General features: G+C 44.3%; 1 protein-coding gene across 2 annotated transcripts; it reads left to right on the forward strand.

The window, feature by feature from the left end:
* Positions 1 to 23,780, forward strand: boc (BOC cell adhesion associated, oncogene regulated). Of its 2 annotated transcripts, none has more exons than XM_079259486.1 (18): positions 1 to 169; positions 11,355 to 11,483; positions 12,572 to 12,844; positions 16,260 to 16,406; positions 17,021 to 17,164; positions 17,623 to 17,916; positions 18,603 to 18,875; positions 18,960 to 19,228; positions 19,340 to 19,505; positions 19,934 to 20,002; positions 20,244 to 20,453; positions 20,810 to 20,985; positions 21,071 to 21,293; positions 21,402 to 21,584; positions 21,680 to 21,891; positions 22,017 to 22,105; positions 22,413 to 22,561; positions 22,673 to 23,780. In XM_079259486.1, the coding sequence occupies exons 2-18, from the start codon at positions 11,372 to 11,374 to the stop codon at positions 22,837 to 22,839; spliced, it is 3,156 nt and encodes a 1,051-aa protein (XP_079115612.1). In that variant the 5' UTR covers positions 1 to 169; positions 11,355 to 11,371; the 3' UTR covers positions 22,840 to 23,780. The 2 variants fall into 2 exon arrangements, with proteins under 2 accessions (XP_079115612.1, XP_079115613.1); XM_079259487.1 differs by having other exon boundaries at positions 22,703 to 22,817.
* Positions 23,781 to 23,932: the final 152 nt, after the last annotated feature.

Raw genomic sequence — 23,932 nt, forward strand, 5'->3', positions numbered from 1 at the left:
TTGGAGAGCCGAAGAAAATGTCGGTGGCATCGCAGTAAATTACTAAAGCAGCGAGGCTTTAGAGGGAAAACAAAAAGCTGAAGGTGTCAGACTTTCAGGACTACAACTCGGAAGAGAAGCGAGGAGAAGGTTGGCTGAAAGTTGGGAGCACCAAGTCGAGCAGATTTTGGTGAGTTTGGTTCTTTCACGCGCTCCGTGTTGCGGCGCTACGCCGCTTATGAGCGTGTATTACTAAAGTTATACACACATCAGCCTCCAGTGTGTCTGTGCTGTGTGTGTCTGTACTCTTTCCCAGCTTATATGTTCTTGTATCCCGGATAAAGATGCAGTTTTTTTGGGGGGGGGGGTTACATCTCGCTCGTGCTGGTGACTACTTTGATAGCTACATTTGTTTTGTTTTGTTCTTTCCGCTTTCTGGTCTGTTTAAACTTTGCTACAAACTTTCCGCAAAACTCCTGACTATTAGTTTGATGAACTTTGGCTCGACCTGGCTCTTTATTTCTGAATAACTTGCTGTGAGAAGAGTTAACGAAGTTGTTGGACGTAGCCTGTTGTTGATTGGACGAATCCTGCGTCCATATTTTCCCAACTTTCCCTAAATTTCCTACCAGTTCGTGCAAAATATTACTGAAAATAATACGTAAAACGTAACCTGTCAGCTCCATGTGGCTCGTTGTGGAAATTTCTAGCTGTGTTTCTTGACATTTGAGTATTTTTTTTTCTTGGGAAAGTGCGGCTACGTTTTGCAGGCCTCAGCCTATAGTCGCCTCTATAGGGTGAAGAGAAAACAGACATGAGCCCTGCCAGATTTACCCCATAATAGAACCGGGGAGAGTGAGGAATATCATAAAAATGGACATGCAGCAGCGTTAATACACAATCTGAATTGCTTTATCTAACAAGTGCCATTATTTAAACCAGATTTATTATTATTGTTATAAATTAATTATGCAGTGATGCTCCAGTTGAGCCCGTAAGAGTTTGATGTTGCACGTTATTGTCAGCTGTTATGTTATTTTGTCCATGCAAATACACTAAAACAGTGCCATCCACATACCACAACAAGCCATACCTCAGTCCTGGTGGCAGAATGACCTTTAAAGCCTCTAATAAACTGACAGCTGCTGGAGCTCCCTTCCTACAGGAATGTAGGTGCTGTCAGGAGAGTCTCATCTGATATCAACCTCTCATTCACATCTGATTTAATGAGAAAACATTTGCAAACCCCTGGCTGCTAATGAGTAGAGGAGGAAGGGGAGGAGGAAGAAGCCTACAGGAACACCCGCAGGGGCTCAGGTTTCCAAACCCAGGTGTTGTTTTGTGATTTGGATTACATTTAGCCTTCGCTGCCTCTTTGCATGGAGGAACTTTGGTGATCCATTGACAGACATGGCATCAGACAAGAGGGCCCGATTGTTCCCGCTGAATCAATGTCACTTGGATTAAAAGTCGAAACGAATGGCCTGGCCTTCCCCAATTAGGCACACAGCCTATGAGCGAATTAATTGGTCTCAGTGAAAAAGGAGCCTTGTTATTTGTTCGCAGGGTTTGTTGTTTTTGTTGATCATCTTTGACAGGCGGGTGGATCAAAGTTGAACTAAATGATTCCAGTCTGATTATCTGCCTGTTTCTCACACTACTTTGGCCCTTTTGATTACATCTCAGAGCAGGAATACACCAGTCCACCATCAGCCTCACAAGCAACACAGATGCATCTGAGGTCCTCGCAGATGCATGGTAATTCTTTATCTTTTTACCATTTCAGCACAAGATGATTGAAAAGTTTTAGGTGTTCCAGGGAACAACGTGAACCATTTTTAGTTTCTTTATAAGTAGTTACAAGACTGACTCATTTGGGCTAAAAATCATCAAAAAACAGGAGGCTTTCAGTCTGATGTCAGATTAATAGTTTTAACTTATAAATGTAAAGATTGCTGGTTGTTTAAGTAAGCTGATGGCAATTTTTGTAAAGTTTCTGAGATTTTTTCCCCCCTAAAGGAATGTCATTATGATGTTTAAGAATTTGCTCTTTTCAGTGAAGTGGCAGCTGATGACTTTCAGTAAAGAAAATGGTAGTAAGCTGAGGTGGATACACATTATGTTCGTATAGGAGCATTATTATTTGGTTTTATCTAAAGGGGATGATGGGCTAGAGTTTTAAAAATGAGAATTTGAATTCTTTAGAAATCTTATAACGTGTTTAGGATGGAAAATGAGATGGGAACCTGGCTTTATTGTCTCTTAGGTTGAGTCTGATGTGGCTTTTACCAGCAGCGCCATCATGATGGAGCCTTAAAATGAAATTTAATTGATTTTTGGTCACCTGCCAAACAGACGGCGGTGACAAAAACGGCAAGTTTTCCACCGTTTTGCTCGTGGCTGCTGGATAATTTTCTTCCATCCTACAAAGGCAGGAATTTCCTATGTATCATAGCTTGTAAAGTAAAGTTATTGTGTGTTTTTAGGTCTGCAGCCAACAGAAATAGAGTTTCTTACTCATGTCCTGGTGTTGTTTCAAAACTGACTGGGCTATTCTGCAGTGTGATGGAAGTTAGAAATGGCAGAGAAGGATTTAACTTGTTTCTCGCCTGGCGTGTTTCTTCATCAAGATGTAAATCAAAATCGGGAGCATTAAGATTAATTAAATTTCTTTTTTATAGCAGACAGTAAATCAACCATTTCTGCAACAACCGCCTGAATCTCTTGTTTTGGAGGCAGTAGCTCTAACGGTGCGGGGAAGTGGCATTGTTTTTGTAGTGGGTGTAACATTGGCGTTAAAAAATCCTTCCTGAGGGCATGCTTTCATCTGTCTGACACCATGTACACCCATGCAGTCATAACAGCCTGCAGAAAGAATCTGTGGGTCTTTTGCTGTATGTGTGTGTGTGTGTGTGTATTTGTCTGATCAAGGCCATCTCTTTGCACTGGAATGCATCACTTGTCATTTCGGTCCACAGCCGGCCTCACCTGTGCGGTTGTTTTGAGATTAGTGCATTTGAAGAGGGGCTCAAGGCTTTTAGGAAGAGGGGAGAGAGAGAGTTTACGATTTCAGAAAGAGTTTTTCTTTCTTTTCTTTTTTTTCCTTTTTCTGAGCTGATATACATTTTTGAAAACCAGCGAGAAACACACTCTTTGCCAAATAAGGCTGCTTCATTTTTCACTGGTGGACATTATTGGCCTGTTGACATAAGGTAGATTAGCCATCCAGCGCTGACAGATTGGACGCTTAGGCACGGGCCCTGAGGGGAGTTTCTGTGTCCAGTTGGACATCGGATAACCAAAGAGGGACACCTGGGCTGGCAGGTGGCTGAGGTCCAGACCTCCTCCCCTGGGGCTGCATACCTCTCTTCTCCTGATCCTCCCCGCCAGCCACCATGGAGAAGGAGGAATGTGATGCAAATAGAGGCGAGAAGGAGTGAAGGAGAAGGTTCTGACAGAGTTTTAGGCTGCGATCAAATAACTTAATGGACAGAAAATGAGCACAGATTGACTCAGGAGGAAAAAGACAAGAGAAGCGATAGATTTGCAACTTTTTCTTCGCATATGTCCGCTATACTTGCAAGCTGTATCTGTTTATATACATATATCATAGACACGACCACAAGTTCAAGATATTGTTCTAACAGCTTAATGGGGATTAGCCAAAGCCTTTAAACCAGTTGAGTTGATTTGTTCCAGTACTTAGAGTTTAACCTAAGAAGCTCTTGATTGGATAATAAAGTTACTCCAGTTATAATCTAGCCCTGTTTCTTCCTCACACACATGCAAACACACACTTTGAGAAGTTGAGTGTTGTTAGATCATTGATCAACTCCAGACTCGGGTAAGCAAGCTGTGTGTGCGTATATGTGTAGACAAATAGTCCTGTGTGTGCAAAGCAGATATTTGGACAAAGATTACGGGCTGTTATTTCGAGCCAAAAGCAACCCAGACGCTCTAATAGATCATTCACACACAGGCTCTGGATTGCGCTGTGACTGGAGCTGTTCAGCATACGCCCCACAGTTGTCCCCCTTTGTTTTTTGTTATTTGATCCATCTCACACACTTGTGAAAATGTGTTTTATTTAGGCTGGTTTGATGTCCGACTACATTTGTCCTGCTGGAGTATTAACTGCATGCTGTATTCATTTCTCCGGCATATGTGAGAGAAGTCATAAAAGCAGCTAAAAGACATGTCAGGGAATCTGGACTGTGTTCCAGGGTTTTAAGCAGTAATCAGATTTATTGTGTTGCACCAGAGAAAGAAAACTCATCCTCAAAGAATGTCAGACTGGCAGGGGAAGACATGATTCAACAGAATAAATCACTGGGCACCAGATTAGTTAGTTATCGGGCCCCTGGGGTTATCAGAGCTGGAATTTTCCATCGACGCAGCGGCCACGTCTGCTGTGCAAGTCATATCTGCGTGAAGTTTGATTTTGAGATATTTCAGAGCAGGATCGTGCACAACTGTGACTCTGAGTGACAGGGCAAGTGGTAGCTCTGCAACGTGTCCCAAATCCAGCTCCTGAGGCTGCGAGTTCTCTTTGAAACAAACCCCCTCCAGCTGTTTCTCCTCTTAAGAAACAGTTTTAGACTCAGCAGCCATGACTTCATAACCAACAATAGATCCTGGCTGCACCGTTTCTGCTCTGTCTTGACACCCCAGTTGCCTTGCTTTTGATTTAATTTCCTACTCCTCTGTTTTCTAATCTCCCCTCATATCTGTTTTGGCTATAACGTTCTCTTTCGGCCGTTCCGTATAACTTTATAGCAGTTCCCTCGTCTGCTCTTTCCGTCTTATCTCTGCTTCCTAATGCCTTCTCATATCTGTGTTTTTTATATAATATTTCTCCTGCTCTGCTTTTCCCTTCCTTCCTTCATCTCCCACTGAGAGTTGTAGGGCCAGGCACTCTCTTGCCCCCCCCCCCTTCCATTTGGGTTCCTGCTGAATAATGGGGAGAAATTGCTCTTGATTTATAATTGGTTCCATTCACTCTGATGCATGAGCTGCCAAAAGAGTTAGGGGCCCCTTTAACCCACCCCATATCCCTCCTCCCTGCCTCCGCCTCTCCCTCCCAGCGATGCAGGAACACACAGGGAGCTGCGTATACAGTATGCACAGCTATGAAAGTCTATATTAGCATGCACGAATGCTGTGGTGTGCATGTACACTATTTTATCTCTGGGGCTGGGGAGAAGTGGTAGCCTGTTTTTTAGCCTGTTGACACTTGGAACTGGAAAAACATCCTGAGGTCTGCATATTTTTGTGCCTCTGTGAGTATACTTTTACCATGTAATAGGAGTTTGTGTGATTGCTTGCTGATGTGTCACCAAGTGTGTGTGTGTGTGTGTGTGAAAGGAAAGAATAGTTGTGGGTAAATTAAATATGTAGCTGAATGATTGCTTCTGTGTTTTTACAAAAAAAAAGCAGCACTGAAATACTGTTAGTTAGTTTTCCTTTTATTTATCTATGTATATCTATACTCCTCCTTTAACTTCCTTCCATGACAAGCCTCTTGTATTCCTTGACTTTTTTTGTCTTTGCGCTCCTCTCCGTCCACTGTTCCCTCCCACCTCACAGGTCCACCTCGCTCACTCGGCGGTCGTGATGATCCCATCCCGTTCCCATGGCCCCCGGTGGGCATGTTGGCATCCCACACCAGGCTCTGGAATGCGGGTGGATATGCTCACTATGGCACCATAATTAGCTCTCCGTGGTTAATTTGCCTTCGTTATCTAAATTATGCAAATGCTGCGGTGCCTAATTGATTAGAAGCCCCCCCCCTCTACATGGCAGGCCTGTCCAGATCCTTCTCGTTAATCCTCGAGACGCTCTGTTGCTCGTTAGTGCCGGTTTGGGGGCGGGCGGTGGCGGTAAAGGAAAGCTTGGATGGGCATATAGCTCGTTAATACTTTGTTAAGCGTGTGGATATATGTGTGTGAGTATTATCAGGGGAGTGGGGGGGAGATATTCTCAGCCTTGTTAGGGATGCTTAGATGCTTTTGATGTGTTATTTTATTTCATGAGAACAAGTGATGTTTTGAGTGGAGGATTTGGACTGTTCCCCTCTCCACCTGTTGAGCAAGATTTTCATGCCAAATAAGACTCCATAAGATTCTCTTCTTGTCAGAGAAATCTCCAGGGGGCGGAAGGATAGCTGCGAATCAATTAAGGAAATTTTCTCTGCCTGTTTTTCTTTTCTTTTTCCCTTCAGCAAAGTGGAATAGGAACGTATGAGGAGAGAGACAGCTTCCATTGGCTTTCTTTTTCAGGCTACTTTTCTACTATTGTTATTGTGTTAGTAAGTAATGAACTTTAACGTCTGTGTTTTTTTTATCATAAATGACCACAATAGTCCTCACTACTGTCAGAAAACTGCTTTTGTGACGACAACCCATGTTTGAACTTTCAGGATGAGCTTCAAAACCCATTTAGATAGACCAGAAGAGAGTTTTGTTTTTTAAAAAAGAAAAAAAAAAAAAAGAAAAGAAAATCCAAGACATTAAAAGCAGGAAATTGTTGTTTTTTTACAACCTACACCTCATGTTGGACTGCCAGGTAACAAGTACAATGCAGATTTGTATGCAGCCACAAGATGTCACTTACCTTAAAAGTATGTTTATTAAAATTCAGTTTTATATGGTTAATAGGGACAGTTTAAAAAAAAAAAAACCCAAGGTATTAAGTTATCGTGAAGTAAGATTTAGCTTTTGATCAAGTTTTTCTGGCTCGCTTTCGACTGGATATCTTTTCTGAAGTTGATTTGACATACAATTTCATCATCTGTGTCGTTCCTGAAAATGCCTTTTATAGGTGCTTCAAAAGTTTGATGGTGAACCTGGATGTGGTCTTGGTTTGTAAAGTAACCTCAGGGCTCACCTCATCCTGCTCCTCGCAGCAGAACCCCCCCCCAGACCAAGCCAAGAGGTCGGCAAACAGATTGACAGAGTGAGGGGAAAATATGTTGCGACATTCAGGGACGCTCTCACACACGCTGCCTCTCATTGACGAGGCTCTGCTCTCTCCTCCTGCTCGCCTGCCAGTTGACATCCTCTCTATTAATTTGAGCCGCAGCTTTCTCAGTCAATCCCTCCCCCCCAACCCCCCGCTGCCTCCATAAACCCCCTTCACCCATCTCACATCAATCCATAAAGGCACTAACCCCCCTTCCATCTCCTCCTCTTTGCCTCCACAAACTCTCTTCTCTCAAACTTCTTGGTCATTGAGCCCCCCTTCTCTCTTCTGTTTGGTCATTGAGCAGGGCCCATCAGCTCTTCCCCAGGCCCTTCAGAGTAGCGTCTCCCTTTTCTCCAGGGGTCTGCGGGGTCTTTGTCCGTGCACCGGCTCACTGCTTTACAATGACTCTCCACTCTATTAAGGTGCGTTCTGCCTGTTAGTGTTGCCAGGGGCAACTGGCCTCCCGCATGGCAGCTATGCAGCACAGCATTGTGGGCTTCAGGCCCGAGCGGGGCAGTTGAACCCCCGGCACTCCTCACACTTGACACCGCATGTGTTTATCTAAAGGGGGAGCTTTGTGGTGTTTGGAGAACCTCGAGGGAGGGAAGGGGGGCATGGGGTGTAAAAAGACGTAAAACTGGAGGGGGGGTGGGGGGGTGGGGGTGCAAGAGGGGAATTTGGGAAGGTGATAAATATTCAACAGCTCAACTCCTCAGAAGGAGTTACTACCCTGATACCCCTTCACCACCTCCTCCCTCATGTGTGTCTTCTCCATGCCAGAAAGCAGATGGAATGTGAGAGCTCAGGGAGGAGGCTCCAGTCTGGTTTTATCCAATTAGCAGGGTTGTCAAAATGAATTTATCCACGGAGGCAGGGGGACAATGGGATCAGCAGTGGCCCGAGAGAACAGGGACCTCGGTGTCTTTACTTAGCACGCTCACAATGAACTTCTGTCAAGTGACTCTCTTGCAAAATATACAAGACACCCGCATACCTATGCTCAGGGTGCATTCCTGCACACCAACAACACAACTATATAGTTAGCTGTTTTTTTTTTTGTTTTTTTTTTTTGTTTTGCTTCTTCTTGTCCTCTCTGAGAGATATTCACCCTCCAGACATCTCACGTGGATGCATCCACAGACACCTGCATTCAAAGCTGTTTTAAAGTCTATTAAGGGAGTACAGGTCAAGTCACAGGTACATTTTAACAAGTCTTAACTTCTTCTGGTTGGACCAAGATCGGAGTCTTCACAAGCAAAGGCAAACCAAGGTGTCTCCAATGATGACCCGCCTTTAAACATGTACAAATCCTTTAAAGGGTGTGTTACAACATCTAATTCAATCAGGTAGATGAAAAGTACAAATCCACCAAGCAAAAGACCCAAGTTTAGTTTTAATGAGGCCCAATTCCTTGTATAAAAACTTTTTTTGCCAACGTTCGAGTTGGCTGTACATGCTCGGTCCAGATGTGGATAACTGTGCCAGATAAGATCTTTAACTGGTCAAAATGCACACACCCAAACAAAACAAACAAGAACTGGGAACAGTTACTGCACCAGACCTAGCTTGTCAAGAATAAACCAGAGAGGCCAAAACAAAGCAATGTGTGCTCAGTTCATCTGGCTACCTGAATACAGTACAGTATCAGCTGATGCCAAAGTAAGAACTTTTTGGGTCATGTGTTAAGATTAACCTTCATCTACATCAGTCAGATTCTCACCAGACTCAATTTGTCAACATGATCACAGAAATAGTTGTTTTCTAGTTGTACTTCTGCACCTCAACCTCCAATCGAGCAGTGTTTTTTATGTTAAGGCTGTAACTAAACTCTCTAAAGAATATGCACACCAACACACACACACAGACGGAGCTCTTAATTTAGGAGTGCTGTCTGCGTGTATGCTCTGTTTTTTATCAGTCTCACTGATGCGTGGGAGGTTCTTCTCTTTCTATGTCTGTGACTTCTCTGGGAGGGATGGATGGAAAAATCTGGACATAGATGTCAGGCCAACTTTTCATCTTGAGTCGGGGTATCCACTAAGCAAACACAAAACCCAGCTGACTAATGAATCAGACAGACAGGCTCAGAGGAGTAAGATCGTTTTTAAGGGAGTGATGATGTACGAGGGGCCTGCTCATACCACTGCTACAACAACGCTCTATCTCTGTTTCTACCTTTCCTCCTGCCTTACTGTCTGGGCTTTCATATTGTAGAAAGCTGGCTAGGTAAGAAGTTGCATGGCTGTGTCGAAGGCCCCTCTTCGCGTCCAGTTGGCTGGCTGACAGATGTGGTTTACGGTTACTGACTCTCACAGTTGGGGACAGGTGCTCGATACACATTTATGTGTCTTTCGTGGGCAGCTGTCCTTGGTTGTGTCCATACTGCCACCAACCACAGAAGCCACAGGTTTTTTAGGTCTGCTGGCTCCTGGATCCACAGTAGCTTGCTGTTTGTTTACAGAATCAGCCTGCTACCTATTGGGCCGCTCAGAGGACGAGGGAGTCAGTCAAACCGTACCTTTGTGCAAGGTTGTAGCAAGGAGTATCCATGTCTGAAACATAACAAGAGCAAGTTAATAAAATAAGATGCAAAACTAATTTATGTGAAGGACGTGAAGTGTTTCTAAGCATATTGATTTAGTCCAAATAAATACAAACTGCTTTATGTGACATTGCATGCTTTGATTCACGAAACTGACCTATTGGCAACTCATCTTCAAGATCTTTTCACAGCCCGATTCTTTCATGTTAGCATCTAGCATATCATATCTGTGAAAACGACAGTCAGAAATCGCTGTGTGCTCGCTCAGATTAGTAAACAGCTGCAGAGTTGTGTCATTTCGAGCTTCGCTAAGTCAGGCAAGCTTTGATAAATTACTTACATCCTGCCTAATACGCGCCAAGTCTTCTTCAAAACATGCGAAACCCACCTCAACTAGGGGTATGAACTTTCATTTCCATTCACTTTTTCTTATTTGCATCTTCTAAGTGTGATTAATAATCATAATGAGAGCGCTGCTTCTTAGACCTTTTTCTGCTGGATGTTAATTATGTGAATAATTCAATATTTTGCACACAGCTTGTATTTGGTAAAGCTCCCAAACCAACCAAAGTCTCCCCCCTCCCTCACTATGTTACAGTTGCATGCAAATGCTGCTATGAATCTGTTAACGTCTTCAGAACTCAGCATCTCAAAATTGTTTACGCTTTCATAATTTGCAATTAAAATGTAGTGGAGCAATGTGTGGTCTAGTTTAGCAGTTGCAGACGTTAACAGCTGTTTTTCCATTGGCCTATTCCTTTACTCGTTTTCAACATACGTGCCAGGCGGCTAAACATTTTTACTGCTGCTGTTAGATGATGAAGGTGCGCTGTAAGACTTTCCACTCTCTTTCTGTCCTGCTTCGCAGGATGTGTTTGCATGTGTGTGTGTGTAAGTGGGCTCCGTTAATCGTCTCGCATGCCATATCGGGATCAGGACAAATATGTATGTGAAAGTTGTGTTTAGCTTCCACTTCTACAGGACAGTTTATGCTGCACAGAGCAGCGTGTTCAGTGACATGCAGTGTATGTATTTAATTGAGTGAGTGGGAGAAAGAGGAGTTCAGTTTTGCAGGACCACCCTCCTCATCCTGACGGGAAGTTGTTAGTTTAACCTGACAGGAAAGAATTTGGAAAACTTGGCAGCAAGCGACAAGGGAGAGAAAAGCTCCCCTCTCTGCATTAACTGTTAATAGACTGACCATTACTGCTGTGTTTTCCGTTTTCTCCCAGTTCATACTGCTTAGGTATAAAAGAGCCCTCCTCTCCTCCATCTTAGACACACTTCCACGGCTGTGATATGTATCCCTCCCCATCCCTCCTGCCTCTCATTAGTTGCTCTTTGTCCCAACTCTTGAATGCAGCCTGTGTGTTTTCCCCTTCTCCCTTTCTCTCCCTCCCCTTCCTCCCTCCTTCCTCCCCTTAGTCCCTCTACCTGTATCAGTTACACCTGAACGGGAAGGCAGTGGGCTCGAGTTACGGCTCGCAGAATGAGGGCGCCTCTTTGATGAGCGCAGGCTGGATGGGTACGGGTGCAGGCGGAGGGGATGGGGTCAGCAGTGAAATGGGGGCTGAGAGAAAAGAAAGGCTTTATTTGTGTCTGGAGTTTGGCTGCTGAGACTCCAGCAGAGTGCACCGCCTCACCTGGGTTGTGTTATTGGCTGCCTGTTTTTGTTTGCTGAAGTTAGATTGTAGCAAACAGACAGATGCATGTATGAATGTAGTAGAAAGATTTGTCATTGGTCCAGATCTTAGTGCCTGCTTGAATCAGAACAACATTGCTTATCCCGATTGTTTGAATTGTTTACGTATCTCATTTGACTGAATCTGATATGAAAATGACCTTGTAACAGTGCTCCTATGTTCTTCAGGGGGTAGTGCATGGAAGATGTCTGGAAAGCGTGGCTGGACTCGGTGGATGAAAACGAGAAGCGGTCCAGTGTTCTGTGTTCTGGGTGCAGTACTGCTGTGCTGCCTGCAGAGCGATGCTTCAGCCAGTGGTAAGTGGCCAATATGACACTGGGAGAAAGTGGATAATTGTCCATTTTACTGCTGATTTTCCCAGCATCATATAGTCTTTTTCTGAGCACCTAATGTAGAATCTGAATACACACTATCATCTATCACCTTTTTCTTTGTGCATGTTAAATCCATCAATCCTTACAGTGCAGCACATCTACATTAGGTTTCTAACCCACGGTGTGGGATAAAGTGTTTAACAATTCTAATATATTTAGTTGGATGATAAATAGGGGACTTAAATCTCATGCTTAGTCATTCTTCCAATCATGGAGCTCAGGGAACTGCCAGGCATTTTCAGCATCAATGTTAGGCAGGGGTCATTAGCTGCGGTCCTCGATAGTTACTATCCCGCAGGTTTTAGTGTTTCTCTGGTATAACATACTTAACTCAAATGAATATGTTTTCCAACTTCTGCACATGCCTGTTAATGGGCCATTGATTTGGGTCAGGCATGTTGTAGCAGGAACACTAAAACCTGCAGGTTGGTAGCTATCGAGGATCAGCGCTGGTGACCTCTAATATACAGTATAAACGCTTGTCATGTTTGAACCCAGACACATTGGTCAACTTATTTAAAGAGCCAAACAGTTCAGGTTAGTCTAAGATCTTTTTGTTGTTTTTTCACGATATGAGAGCAGGTCCTGGTTTTACAAAGTAAATAAAATTCAAGAGTTCTGGCTCAGAAAACAGAAAACATTTAATGGTGCCATGTTGTGCTTCAGGGGTTTTATGATGTGCATGTTCACCATTTACTTTAAATGTTTACTAATAAAGTAAATCACTGCTATTATTGGTAATCAAAATTATATTTTGGCTTCCCCAAAATTATATTTGTAATGAATGTAATTAATCTCGTGACAAGTTTCACTAGAGTTAAGGAGCGATATGTAACAGTACAGCTTAATAGACAGTGCAGAGTCAACCTGGTGTATGTGTAAAACTTAACAACAAAATCACTCACAATCTGATCATATGTTTGCGATACATACACTGTTATTGTTATCATAGCAGCATTTATCAGGGCATGTGTTTAGTGCTTGAATGTTTTGTATTATCTTTCCTTCAGATGAGGTGCCGGTGTTCATCGAGGAGCCTCTGTCAGTGGTGCAGAAGTTGGGAGGCAGTGTCACCTTACGCTGCAGCGTTAGACCCACCTCAGCCAGCGTCAGCTGGCGTCTCAATGGCGAGCAGTTGGTGAACGGAGATTTGAGTGTAGTCGTACGGCCCAACAGCCTGTTCATCCCCTCTCTCACCAACCACACTCTGGGCAGATACCAGTGTGTAGCAAGCACCAGTGTTGGAGCGCTGGCCAGCGTGCCTGCTAACGTCACCGCTGCCAGTGAGTAGCCACCCACACATAGCTCAGACAAATAAACACAAACAAATAGGCCCTTTTGGCCCTCTTTTTGGTTTGTCAGAGTATTCAAAGAACGCCTTTAACTTAATTTTCTTCAAGTAGAACAAAAACAGTGAAGGGGTGGTATTTGTTTGCTTAAAATCTTTACCAACCCTGTACTTTTCCACTGCTTGTGGCCAGTCTGAATCTAAACCTTACAAAGGAGACAAACACAGCTAAATTATAACAAAGTTATAGTTCCTCCAGCGAGAGTCGAAATGCACATGATAAGAGTGTAGACGGGATAAACAGCTGCTTTTATGCTGCATTATATTGATCTGATCGAGTTCAAACAAATGAGTGCCGATGCTGACGTTTTTAGTGCTTTTAGTGGTGTGGGGTTATATGTGATATGCATCATGGGACTAAGAAGGGTGCCTGAAGCTGTGAAACCTGAGCTTCAGGAATGGTGGGGACCCAGGGGCCAGGGGCAAGCCATGAGTCGGAAAGGAGGGGACCAAGTCTCAGCACGGGGGCCCCCTACCTCCATTGGCCCCTTTGCTCCCCACAACACCACATTCCTCTCCACAGGGCCCGACAGCAGGGCTTGCCAGAAATTACAGCCCCATTATTGGGTACAGGGCTGAGGGGAGATAAGGGTGTTGTGTGTGTGTGTGTGTGTGTGTGTGTGTGTGTGTGTGTGTGTGTGTGTGTGTGTGTGTGTGTGTGTGTGTGAGAGAGAGAAGGGGGGGGTGGACAGAGGATATGGGTGTAGGCAACAACAGAACACACCATTAGGTGAAAAAAGGCAGCTGTTAACAGTATTGTTTCACATGCAGCGATGTGATTGATGTATGAGGCTGCCTGCACTGGAGGAGCTGGAGGTGTTTCAGGCCAGTCGAGGCAAGACCCTGACACAAGATGAGACGTGATGTCACATTCTCTGTCTCCTTGAAGGCCTCCATAACCTCGATCTCTTTCTCACACGTTTCTCTTTGCACAGTTTTCACTCTTCGCCTCATCCCCTTTCTCTCTCCTTGCCTCCTTTTATTATCCTTCACTCTCCTTTTCTCTTTTGTCATCTTCTCCTCTCGTGTCTTCATTTTCCCTCCCTTTGCTGCAGAGCAAGGTTAGTAGTAGTTAGTGAAACGTGCCTGAATAACCATATGTTGAGACGGACAGGATTCCACGCCTCTCTGTAAAGAAAAAAAATCTAATTTAATAACATTTTTCCCCGGCCACCCCCATATCGCCTAAGGAATTGCTGTATGTGAAGTGTGCCTTTTGTTGCGAACGCACATGTTTTGTGTGATCAGGGTAGGTTGATCCCAGACCCTCCACACTATCTGACTCTGAAGTATCTACACTTTTTTTTTTTGGCACAAGTTAAAACGATCTCCCTGCTTGATTTCTTGCGCTGACATTCAGCCTCCCAAGTATCTTCACAACACGAGCGCACAACACGTTGCACAAACATGTTATAATTCAAGAGAGGCACACAAGCAGGCCTCCTGCTGCTACACATAAAGATGATGGATGCACTGTCTCTTGAAATATTCAAGTGGGCCCTGCCAAGCAGCCCCCGGTGCGGGAGGTCCGCTTCCCTTTATGCACACAATCAATCCTCAATCCGTGCAAGATGCTCACAAAAACACCATGTGCACACCTGAGAGGCACTCATGTGGGGTAGTTCTTGTGAAGAATGCTGGGCAATGGAGTTGTGGATGTGTGTGTGTGTGTGTGTGTGTCTGTAAGTGAGGTGGAAGAGGAGGAGGGAAGAGGGGGGGGGTTAAAAGGTGTAAATGCTGGAATTTAGGAGAACCGGGCAAGAGAAGGAGGATGGTAGGATGGGTAGATGTAGGGATACATGGCGTGGGGGGGGGGCTGGTGTCTGTAAAAACAGCACCTGATTGATTTAGCAAATGGAGCGCCACACAGTCTCTCCCCACTCAACACACACACACACACACACACACACACACACACACACACACACACACACACACACACACACACAGACACTAAAGCTTGACATGTCCTGGCTGGGATTCTCATCTTTCAGAATGAGAGCTGACAGAGTTTGAGTCGTGTTGTGTTCCTCTGTGTGTGTGTGTTTGTGTGTAGACTCTGATCTCCCCAATTTCACCCATTAAAAGTCATCCAGATGCAGGCTGAGGGACAGATCCATTGCGCATGGTGAATTAATCAGCCGCCCGCCACAGGTCTGTTTGTTCAGTGCTTTGAGTAAATCACCATGATGTCCCTATCAGTAGATATTGTGGCCTTCATTGAACTTTACTTATTGAATTAGAGCTGCACACAAAGTCTGATCAGCTGACTGTATATATACCAGCAGCTTATTTTGCCACACAGAGTTTCTGGTCCAAGAAAAACACACCAGTTATAGCACCTCTGGAAAGAATGGAGAGCCTGTCTTTGTTGAGAATAAATCAACAAAGGCTGGTAGACGTTTAATTACGTTCCTGGAGAAGTTTTATTTATCTTTCATTTTACTGTTGGACTCCTTCATGACAAATTTCTCCAGTACTACCCCCCCCCCCCCCCCCCCCCCCCCCCCCCCCCCTCCACACACACACACACACACACACACACACACACCACCGCCACCACCAGTCATTCTCATTTTAGTTTCCCTCTGCTTCAAATTTATAAAATGGCAGCATCTCCCCCCGCTAAGGTTTTTATGGGCTCTTAGGAGCAACGTTTTGCTGCTTCCTCTGAAACTCAGACCAAAAATCTTCCTGTGAAACCCAATCGGATGGATTGCTCTCACCTTTAACCCCCGTGGTCAAACCTCCTAGCTGCTCAGGCAGGGGTTTAAGCAGGGCAGGGGTCAGATGAGTGTCTATGCTGTGCAGACTGTGTGTCTGCGTGACACAGTTGAAGCACATGGCCCCAGTAATCCCACTCCCCTGTTTCCCACAGACTCTGAACCAGATCCAGTCCTGGTATGATGCTTGACAGGATTAATGACACTTTTACTCCGGTGTTACAGACACCATATTTAGGTCTTTCACATGAAATGACTTAAACAGGAAAAAAAAAATATATATATATATCAGCATAGTTTTTTAGCAAAAATCCCAGTAAGTTTGAGGGGATCATGTTAAGACAAGCAGTGGGAAAGCGAAGGCTCAAGAGAGAACTTTGGAGAAATAGTGGGAATGTGGTTGCAACACAGCAGAGACAGGCCTATGTGAGAGACACTCGGTTGGAAACAGCGCAGCTATTATTGATTACAGTATTGTGGTTTTCTACGTCTAAAGCTGAGGACTGACTGTATACAGGCGCAGTTAGATGTGATTTACATTGTGGATTAAGGTGATGAGGGAATGGGGAGTTGTGTTGCAGATATGTGACAGCTCTGACATTTCCCCCTTGCCTGCCTGTTTTTCAGAGCTGCGCGACTTCGAGCCCGATGACCAGCAGGAGATCGAAGTCGATGAAGGCAACACTGCTGTTATCGAGTGTCACCTCCCCGAGAGTCAGCCCAAGGCTCAGGTCCGCTACAGCGTCAAACAGGAGTGGCTGGAAACGTCCAAAGGTACGGCGCTGCTGCTTCAGCTCATCAGGATCTTGATGTTCAGTCTCAGCCTAATTTCCCTCTTAATTTCCTCACTATCTTCATAATTTACTGGAATGCTATAATCCTGCTATCTGACCCTTCGTAAAACAAGGCCGTTATCTGGAGAATGTGACACATGGGAATACAGTTGTTTGTATCTCAAACAATTTACTTCTAAGTTGCCTGGAAAAAGAAGAAAAGCTCCAGCGATTTGTGGCTGGTATGCTGATGATGCCTGGAAGCTGTAGGTTCTGATATCTGCTGCTTATCTGTGAGGAAATGAATTCCACATCGACAATCACTGCTGGAGTCTTCTGGGGCAGACTTAATGGTGCCACTCTGTGGCCTCTGCAAGCACTGCAGCTTTATACTGGAATGGCACTATGGGCTCATGTTACAGTGTTTCACAACATGGATTTGATTTTTCTTCGGTTTCTTTTTGTCTCATTTATGTTCTTGAATGTCTTAATGTGTTTTTTTTTTCCAGTTCATCCCACCTAAATCTTGTAGCCCAGTGTGTTATCCCTTACCATGCAGTAATGTCATTCACTGGTTTGGTTAATTCCAACATCTGCTCTTTTTTTTTTTTGCAGGGAACTACCTCATCATGCCATCAGGGAACTTGCAGATAGCCAATGCCACACAGGATGATGAGGGGCCGTACAAGTGTGCAGCCTACAATCCCATCACTCAGGAGGTCAAAACTTCTACATCCACCGATCGCCTGCGCATTCGCCGTGAGTTGCCATCTCTAACGCTTACACGAAGGAAGGGAACAGCTTTAGGGTGAAATCCTTAAAAGCGCTTCCTTCTGTTTGAGCCTGTTCTTTATATTTATCTTTATTTATTTTGACTGTTAAACTTTTCTCTGGAATTAATAAAGGAATTTGATTAAATTTGAGGAGATTTTCTAGTATCATAAGCAGCTTACAGATGTTTCTGTAGAAATGTGGTGCACATGTGTTGGCCATGCTTCCACCCTCCAGTGCGACCTTTAGGATTTGATCTTGCCGACTCACTTTTAGTCACACATCCTGGCACAAGAATTCATGCTTTTGTTTCTGATCAAAGTCAGTGATTTAAAAAGAAAAAAGGGAAGTCTTTACACTTTGATGCAGCGTCTTTGTCTCCCAGATCTATTTTAACCGACATTAGACACAAATCATTCATTATTCTCGCTGTTGTTCTGTTTCAGGCGCCACATCAGAAGCAGCTCGGATCATTTACCCGCCGGCGGCCCGTTCCATCATGGTGACCAAAGGCCAGCGGCTGGTGTTGGAGTGCGTTGCCAGCGGCATCCCCACGCCACAGGTCACGTGGGCAAAAGATGGGCAAGACTTGCGTTTCCATAACAACACACGGTTCCTGCTTAGCAACCTGCTCATAGACGCAGTGGGCGAGGGAGACTCTGGGAATTACATCTGCCGCGCGGACAACGGCATCGGCTCGGCCAGCTCGGCTACGGTGCTCTATGAGGTCCAAGTGTTCGGTAAGTTACATGCAGCTTTCTGTCAAGAGCTTAAACAAATCTTTTATGCCCAAATTCTTTTTCCATAAGAAAGGATTTGCTTGTCTATACAGTCCTTTTTTTTTTTTTTTTTTTTTTTTTATAAGTTTTTCCTGACATGGACTGATAATGATCGTGACTCCAGCTTGGCAGACTTGGAAGACAGGAGTCTGAATGTGCACAGCAGCATAACTAGTGGAGACAGAGCTCTATTCTATACCAGGACTTGACTTGAATGTGTCTAGGTTATGGATGACTGTTTTTACAGGGATTTTGTGCATGTGTGTGCGTGTGTGTGTGTGTGTGTGTGTGTGTGTGTGTGTGTGTGTGTGTGTGTGAATGTGTTGTCGGCTTGTCTCTCTGCAGCTGGCTCTAATTAGAGTCAGAGTGCTGCTGTAGCTGTAATGAGCTCTGTCTTTCTCCGCTATTCACAAGCAGCCAACCATCAACTAGCTGGCCTGCCTGACTTGACACCCCCCCCACCCCCATGTTACATATCATCTATACACCATTGTGTTTTTTTTCCTTTGTTTTTCTTTTAACTTGTCTGAAAATGATTAACTTTGATGATCATCGTCTGCAGCATTAGGCAGAGGCACGTCTGCTTTACGAACATTTAACTCCACACTCATTCCCAATCTTCTGGTTCCTCCCCCCGCCTCCTGCAGAGCCTCCTCAGGTAACCGTGGAGCTGCAACAGCAAGAAGTGATGTACGGAGAGACGGTGCGCTTCACCTGCCAGGCTCGTGGTAAACCAACCCCGTCTGTGATGTGGCTCCATAATGCCCGGCCCCTCATCTTGTCGCCTCGCCACCGTGTAACATCTCGCGGGTTACGTGTCTCTAATGTGGGCCCTCAGGATGATGGCCTGTACCAATGCATGGCAGAGAATGGGGTGGGCAGCTCACAGGCCTCAGCTCGCCTCATCACCGTAGCAACTGGTAAGAGATGGTAACTTGGAGGTCATATTTTTTATTCTGTAGTTGGTCAGCTTCTAACATTTGAAAATGTTTTTCTCTCTTTAGGAATTTCCTCTCGGGGGAGGCTGCCCTCCATCTTTCGTCCTCTCAGCCCAGACAAGGTGCTGAGAGAGCAGCCTCCTGTAAGACCTGGGACTCCTGGTGCCACTTTACCTCTGGACTGCTCTGAACTGCCAGGGCAGGTGTTACCTGCAGACGCCCCCATCATCCTTAGTCAGCCTCGCACAGGCAAAGCTGACTACTATGAACTCACCTGGCGACCGCGACATGAACGAGGAGCCCCTGTGTTGGAATATATGATCAAATACAGAAAGGTACAGGATAGAGCTATTTTTGTTAGTAAACTATACAACGTCCTGCTTTTACTTCTTCACAGCCAATTATTTACACTTTGTAAGTATAAAAACCTGCTTTTCCTCTTACAGGAGGGAGATCCTCTTGCAGAGTGGACGTCGAGGAGTATCTCAGGCTCCCTCCACAAGCTGACTCTAGCCAAGCTGCAGCCAGACAGCCTGTACGAAGTAGAGATGACTGCCAAGAACTGTGCAGGATTGGGACAACCAGCCATGATGACTTTCAGAACTGGCAAAGGTACAAAACAGAGAGAATCCAGAAAATGAGCTTTAATCACACTTTGAAAATACAACAAAACCCAAAATATTGCACAATGACATTAAAAACAGCTTTGAATTCATTCAATGTTTTTACTTTCATTGTTAATCAGGTGCAACATTTCTGCAGATAAAATATTTCTTCAGATGAGATGCTTTTTCAGTCCCACATCAGTTGTTCCCTGAAGCAACAAATCTTCATTCATCAGTTTCTGAAAATAGTTCCTAAAATATTTATTATCTTTTTTGCTCAAAGCTACTCACACACTGACATCAGGAAGTTACTTAAACAGCTTTGGAAAAGTTTACACTTGGTTAGAGATAGTCTGCTGGTTCTGATAGAAAACTACCAGCGTTATTCTTTGAAATATAGCTTAAAGGTCTGCTTTTTATTTTTTATGTTTACAGGGCGCAAAGGTCTGGGAGGGCAAATTGATCCACCAAAAACACCTGCCGTCCCTTCACCAAGCCTCTCCCGTAAGCATCCATCAGTACTTTAGCTGTGACGTATCCTCTCCTGATTAACAATACTAATAAATCACACTGGTGTTGTTATTTTGACTGCATTTCACTCACTAACAATTCTAACTCTCTCTTGCATTTCTCTCTCTGAAGGATGAGCTCCTTGTAAGTGTTGAGAGTGATCTGACACATCTTAGTTCGATTGACTTCTGTCTGTCGTCGATGTTTATTTGATAACCGTCCTCCTCCTCTGCAGCTCCCGAAGCTCCCGATAGGCCCACAGTCTCCACGGCTACGGAGACGTCGGCGTACGTGACTTGGATTCCTCGTGGTAACCGCGGCTTCCCCATCCAGTCATTTCGGGTGGAGTACAAGAAAGTGAAGAAGGCGGGGGAGGACTGGGTGACGGCGGTGGAGAACATTCCCCCCTCGAGGCTGTCTGTGGAAATCACGGAGCTGGAAAAAGGTCGGTTGGCACAAACGGGCTCGTTGAACAATGTTGTTATTCACAGCTGTTTACTCGGACTAGCTGGAGGTGTGGGGGGGAGTCATCAGATGTCATACCATGTAATTACAGTGATGATGCCCTGTTAAATTACATTCCCATGGTCTGTAAATTTATCACTATAATGAGTGTTGTTAGAGTCATTCCAGTGATTACTGCCATTAATCAAAACCATAACTGGGTCACTATCAACATAACATTTGCTCTGAGAAGGAGGACGTAAAACAACATCATTAGTCAACATGAAATTTAAAGCTTCAGAGATGGGAGCTTAAAGCCTCAAGACAGATTAGCAATGCCTGTTCCTCTCCCTTTAGGTACATCTTATAAGTTTCGTGTAGTAGCAGTGAATGTAATCGGCTCCAGCCCTCCCAGTGCCCCTTCTAAAGCCTACACAGTGGTGGGTGGGAGAACACACGAGCGCCCTGTTGATGGACCATACATCACCTACAACGAAGCCATCAATGAGACCACCATTGTTCTAAAGTGGACGGTCAGTGTCCAGAATAAACACATGCAACATTTAATGACTTTATTTTAAACTGTGATTATAACCTGAGTTTTTTCCCTCCCTGCAGTACACTTCCGTAAACAACACCCCCATTTATGGTTTCTACATCTACTACCGGCCGACAGACAGTGATAATGACAGTGACTACAAGAAGGATGTGGTAGAGGGAGACAGATACTGGCACTCAATCACCGATCTGCAGCCGGAGACTGCCTACGACATCAAGATGCAAAGCTTCAATGAGAAAGGAGAAAGTGAATTTGGCAACGTAGTGATCCTTGAAACAAAAGGTGGGCTCATCTGCAGGGGAAACTGTTTGTTTTTTATCTACATCTACAGGAGGTAGAGTATGTTCTTTCAGAAGTCTAAATGTAGCTTTCCTCTTTTGGTTATCTCAGCCCGTCCTAATCACCAGCGGCCTGATCCATCGAAGGACACAACACTGGAGCCAGAAGATCCCAAACCGCTGATTCGGCATGGGGACCTCCCTTACCTCATAGTCGGCATTGTCCTAGGAGCCTTCGTCTTCATCATTGTGGCTTTCATCCCCTTCTGCCTCTGGAGAGCTTGGGCCAAACAAAGTGAGTCTTCCTGGTAGCTCCTTTTAGTCTTTGTCAGGATTTCACAATTTTGCCTCTAAATAACTCATACTGTGATTGTTTATGCTGAATTTCAGAGCAAACATCAGATTTGTGTTTCTCTGCTGTGGCCACCCCGGTGTCTTCATGCCAGTACACGATGGTGCCCCTTCAGGGACTTGCCCTGGTTGGGCATTGTCCTCTGGATGCACACATGTCGGTTCCGCATGGTGTTTACAACGCTAATGGGGAATACACTCAGAACGGCAAAGCTCACCCTCAAAAACACTGCCTGCCAGGACTACAGCAGGTAAAACAGGCTTATGCTGCTTACTGGCTACTCGTCGTTGTTTAAGTGTTCTTATCTATAATATTGCTGATAGATATTTATCTATAGATAGTTGGGTATAATTTAGATGCGTTTGTGCACTGCAGGAGGAAATGGATTGTGATATGGAGTGTGACACACTGCTGCCGCAGATGGTGTCCAATGGACACATGCCTGTTTACCACTACTCCACCAGGTAGGTTAATTTTATAAGCAAACTGTAACCTTTTGTAGCGAGTTTGAACACACTTTCCCATTGGATTTAATGGGAAAGTGTGTCCAAACCTTTGACTGGTACTATACCTTTACTAACAGTGAACAAAAGCTGCAACAATTGTCCAACTGTATCAGAACTGTGGTCTTAACTAAAAAATAATTGAAATTTTGTTAACCAAAAAGCAAAATATGAGTTTTAGTTTAATCATGGTTTAACTGTTTACATTGGTTAGCTGCCCTTGTTAACCAGTTAATCTCTTAAAATAAATTGTTCCTTTCCTCCTCAGTGGTCCTGATTATCACGAACAAACCTGCAGCCCTCCTGATGACCCCACCATTGAGCTCCAGGCGTCTTCCCATCAGCCCCTCGGTGCAGAGGAAGTGGGAGGCGACAGCAGCCTCGGCGGTGAATACGGGGCAGAGGACATTGCTCAATGTATGTCCAGATTTCTTCCACTGATAACTAGACACTCAAATGTACCAAATGAAAAAAAAAAAAAGCAGGTGGGGTTTTATTTTTTAACCACCTCTTTTGTCATTTCACCAGACTCAACATCTATCCATCTTCTGTCTGTAGAAGACGAGGGGATTTTCACCACGTCGTCTTTAACAGCCACAACGCCTCAACCCCAAGATATGATACAGGACATGAACATCCTCCCGAATGAAACGCCCCTCGAGAACGCTGGGACAGTCGACTCTACAGATGCATAATAGATTGTTGAATGAACAGAGGACAAACAAGAGCAAATATTTATTTTTGTATCAGATATTTATATATTTATGCTTTTTGTACATAGGTGTCTGATTATTCTGTATATAAGGTTATTTTCATATTGAAAAAGATTTTTATTCATACATCTTCTCACGATATGTCATTGACAAAGGAGGGGTTTTGGTCCCCAACGCTGTCTGCATTTCCAGGGGAGGGACAAAATTTTGAGACGTTATTCCTCTTGTGAAGAAGAGAGGGCTTCCTCTCAGTTCAGCACTTCACGTCTAGACCCTCCCCTCCAGTTGCCACGTCATTCCCCGTAGATTTCTCCCATTTTTAATGTTTGAATCCCAGGTACTTGGCTTTATGCACAACAGAAACAACAAAAGGGGACCATTTGAATCAGTTCAATGCTATTTTGAGGTGCTTCGGCACTCTTCAGCTCTGTCATCATTTTCTCAAGATGCAACGCTCAATCTGTATAGCAGTAACACAAATGTATTTATGCATTGCTCATCATTAACAAAACTATTAACAAGTGTATGCAACATAAATGGTTGTTTTGGTAGTGTACAAGAGATTATATATGTTGTATAGTTATTTATTTTTGGAGCTTATGTTATTTTTTTTTAAATCACTGAATGGGAGAGATTCTGGAAAATAACTCAGTTATTGATAAGCTGAACTTTATACTGCAGCCACTTCCATGTTTACTCAATTGCTGGTTACCAAATGACTGCCAGGAGAGGACGCTGTGACAGGTGTGTCAGTATTATTCCTCCCTCACTGGTCAGTGCACAAAGTATTAAGTAGTCTTTGACAGAGACATCTGTGCTTGAAATGAAGGAAATCCTAAATCTACACTCCCTTAGAAGTGCAACCACTCTGTGGCTGCGCATGCTGAAGCACTATTGCATGTAAATAAAAGCTTATGAACCGATTTGTCTTTGGTGGGTCTGTTTGAGCATAGTGAACACTCAGTTTCCTGATGCTTTGGTTTGTTTTCATAAATATTTAGCTGTGCAACTTCCTTAACAAGTTTGGCTTAAACTAATATTAATGATGTGTTTGCCATTGTTTAAATTATGTCAG

This window comes from Telmatherina bonti (assembly GCF_933228915.1).
Source record: "Telmatherina bonti genome assembly, chromosome: 20".
In the NCBI taxonomy this organism is placed as follows: domain Eukaryota; kingdom Metazoa; phylum Chordata; class Actinopteri; order Atheriniformes; family Telmatherinidae; genus Telmatherina; species Telmatherina bonti.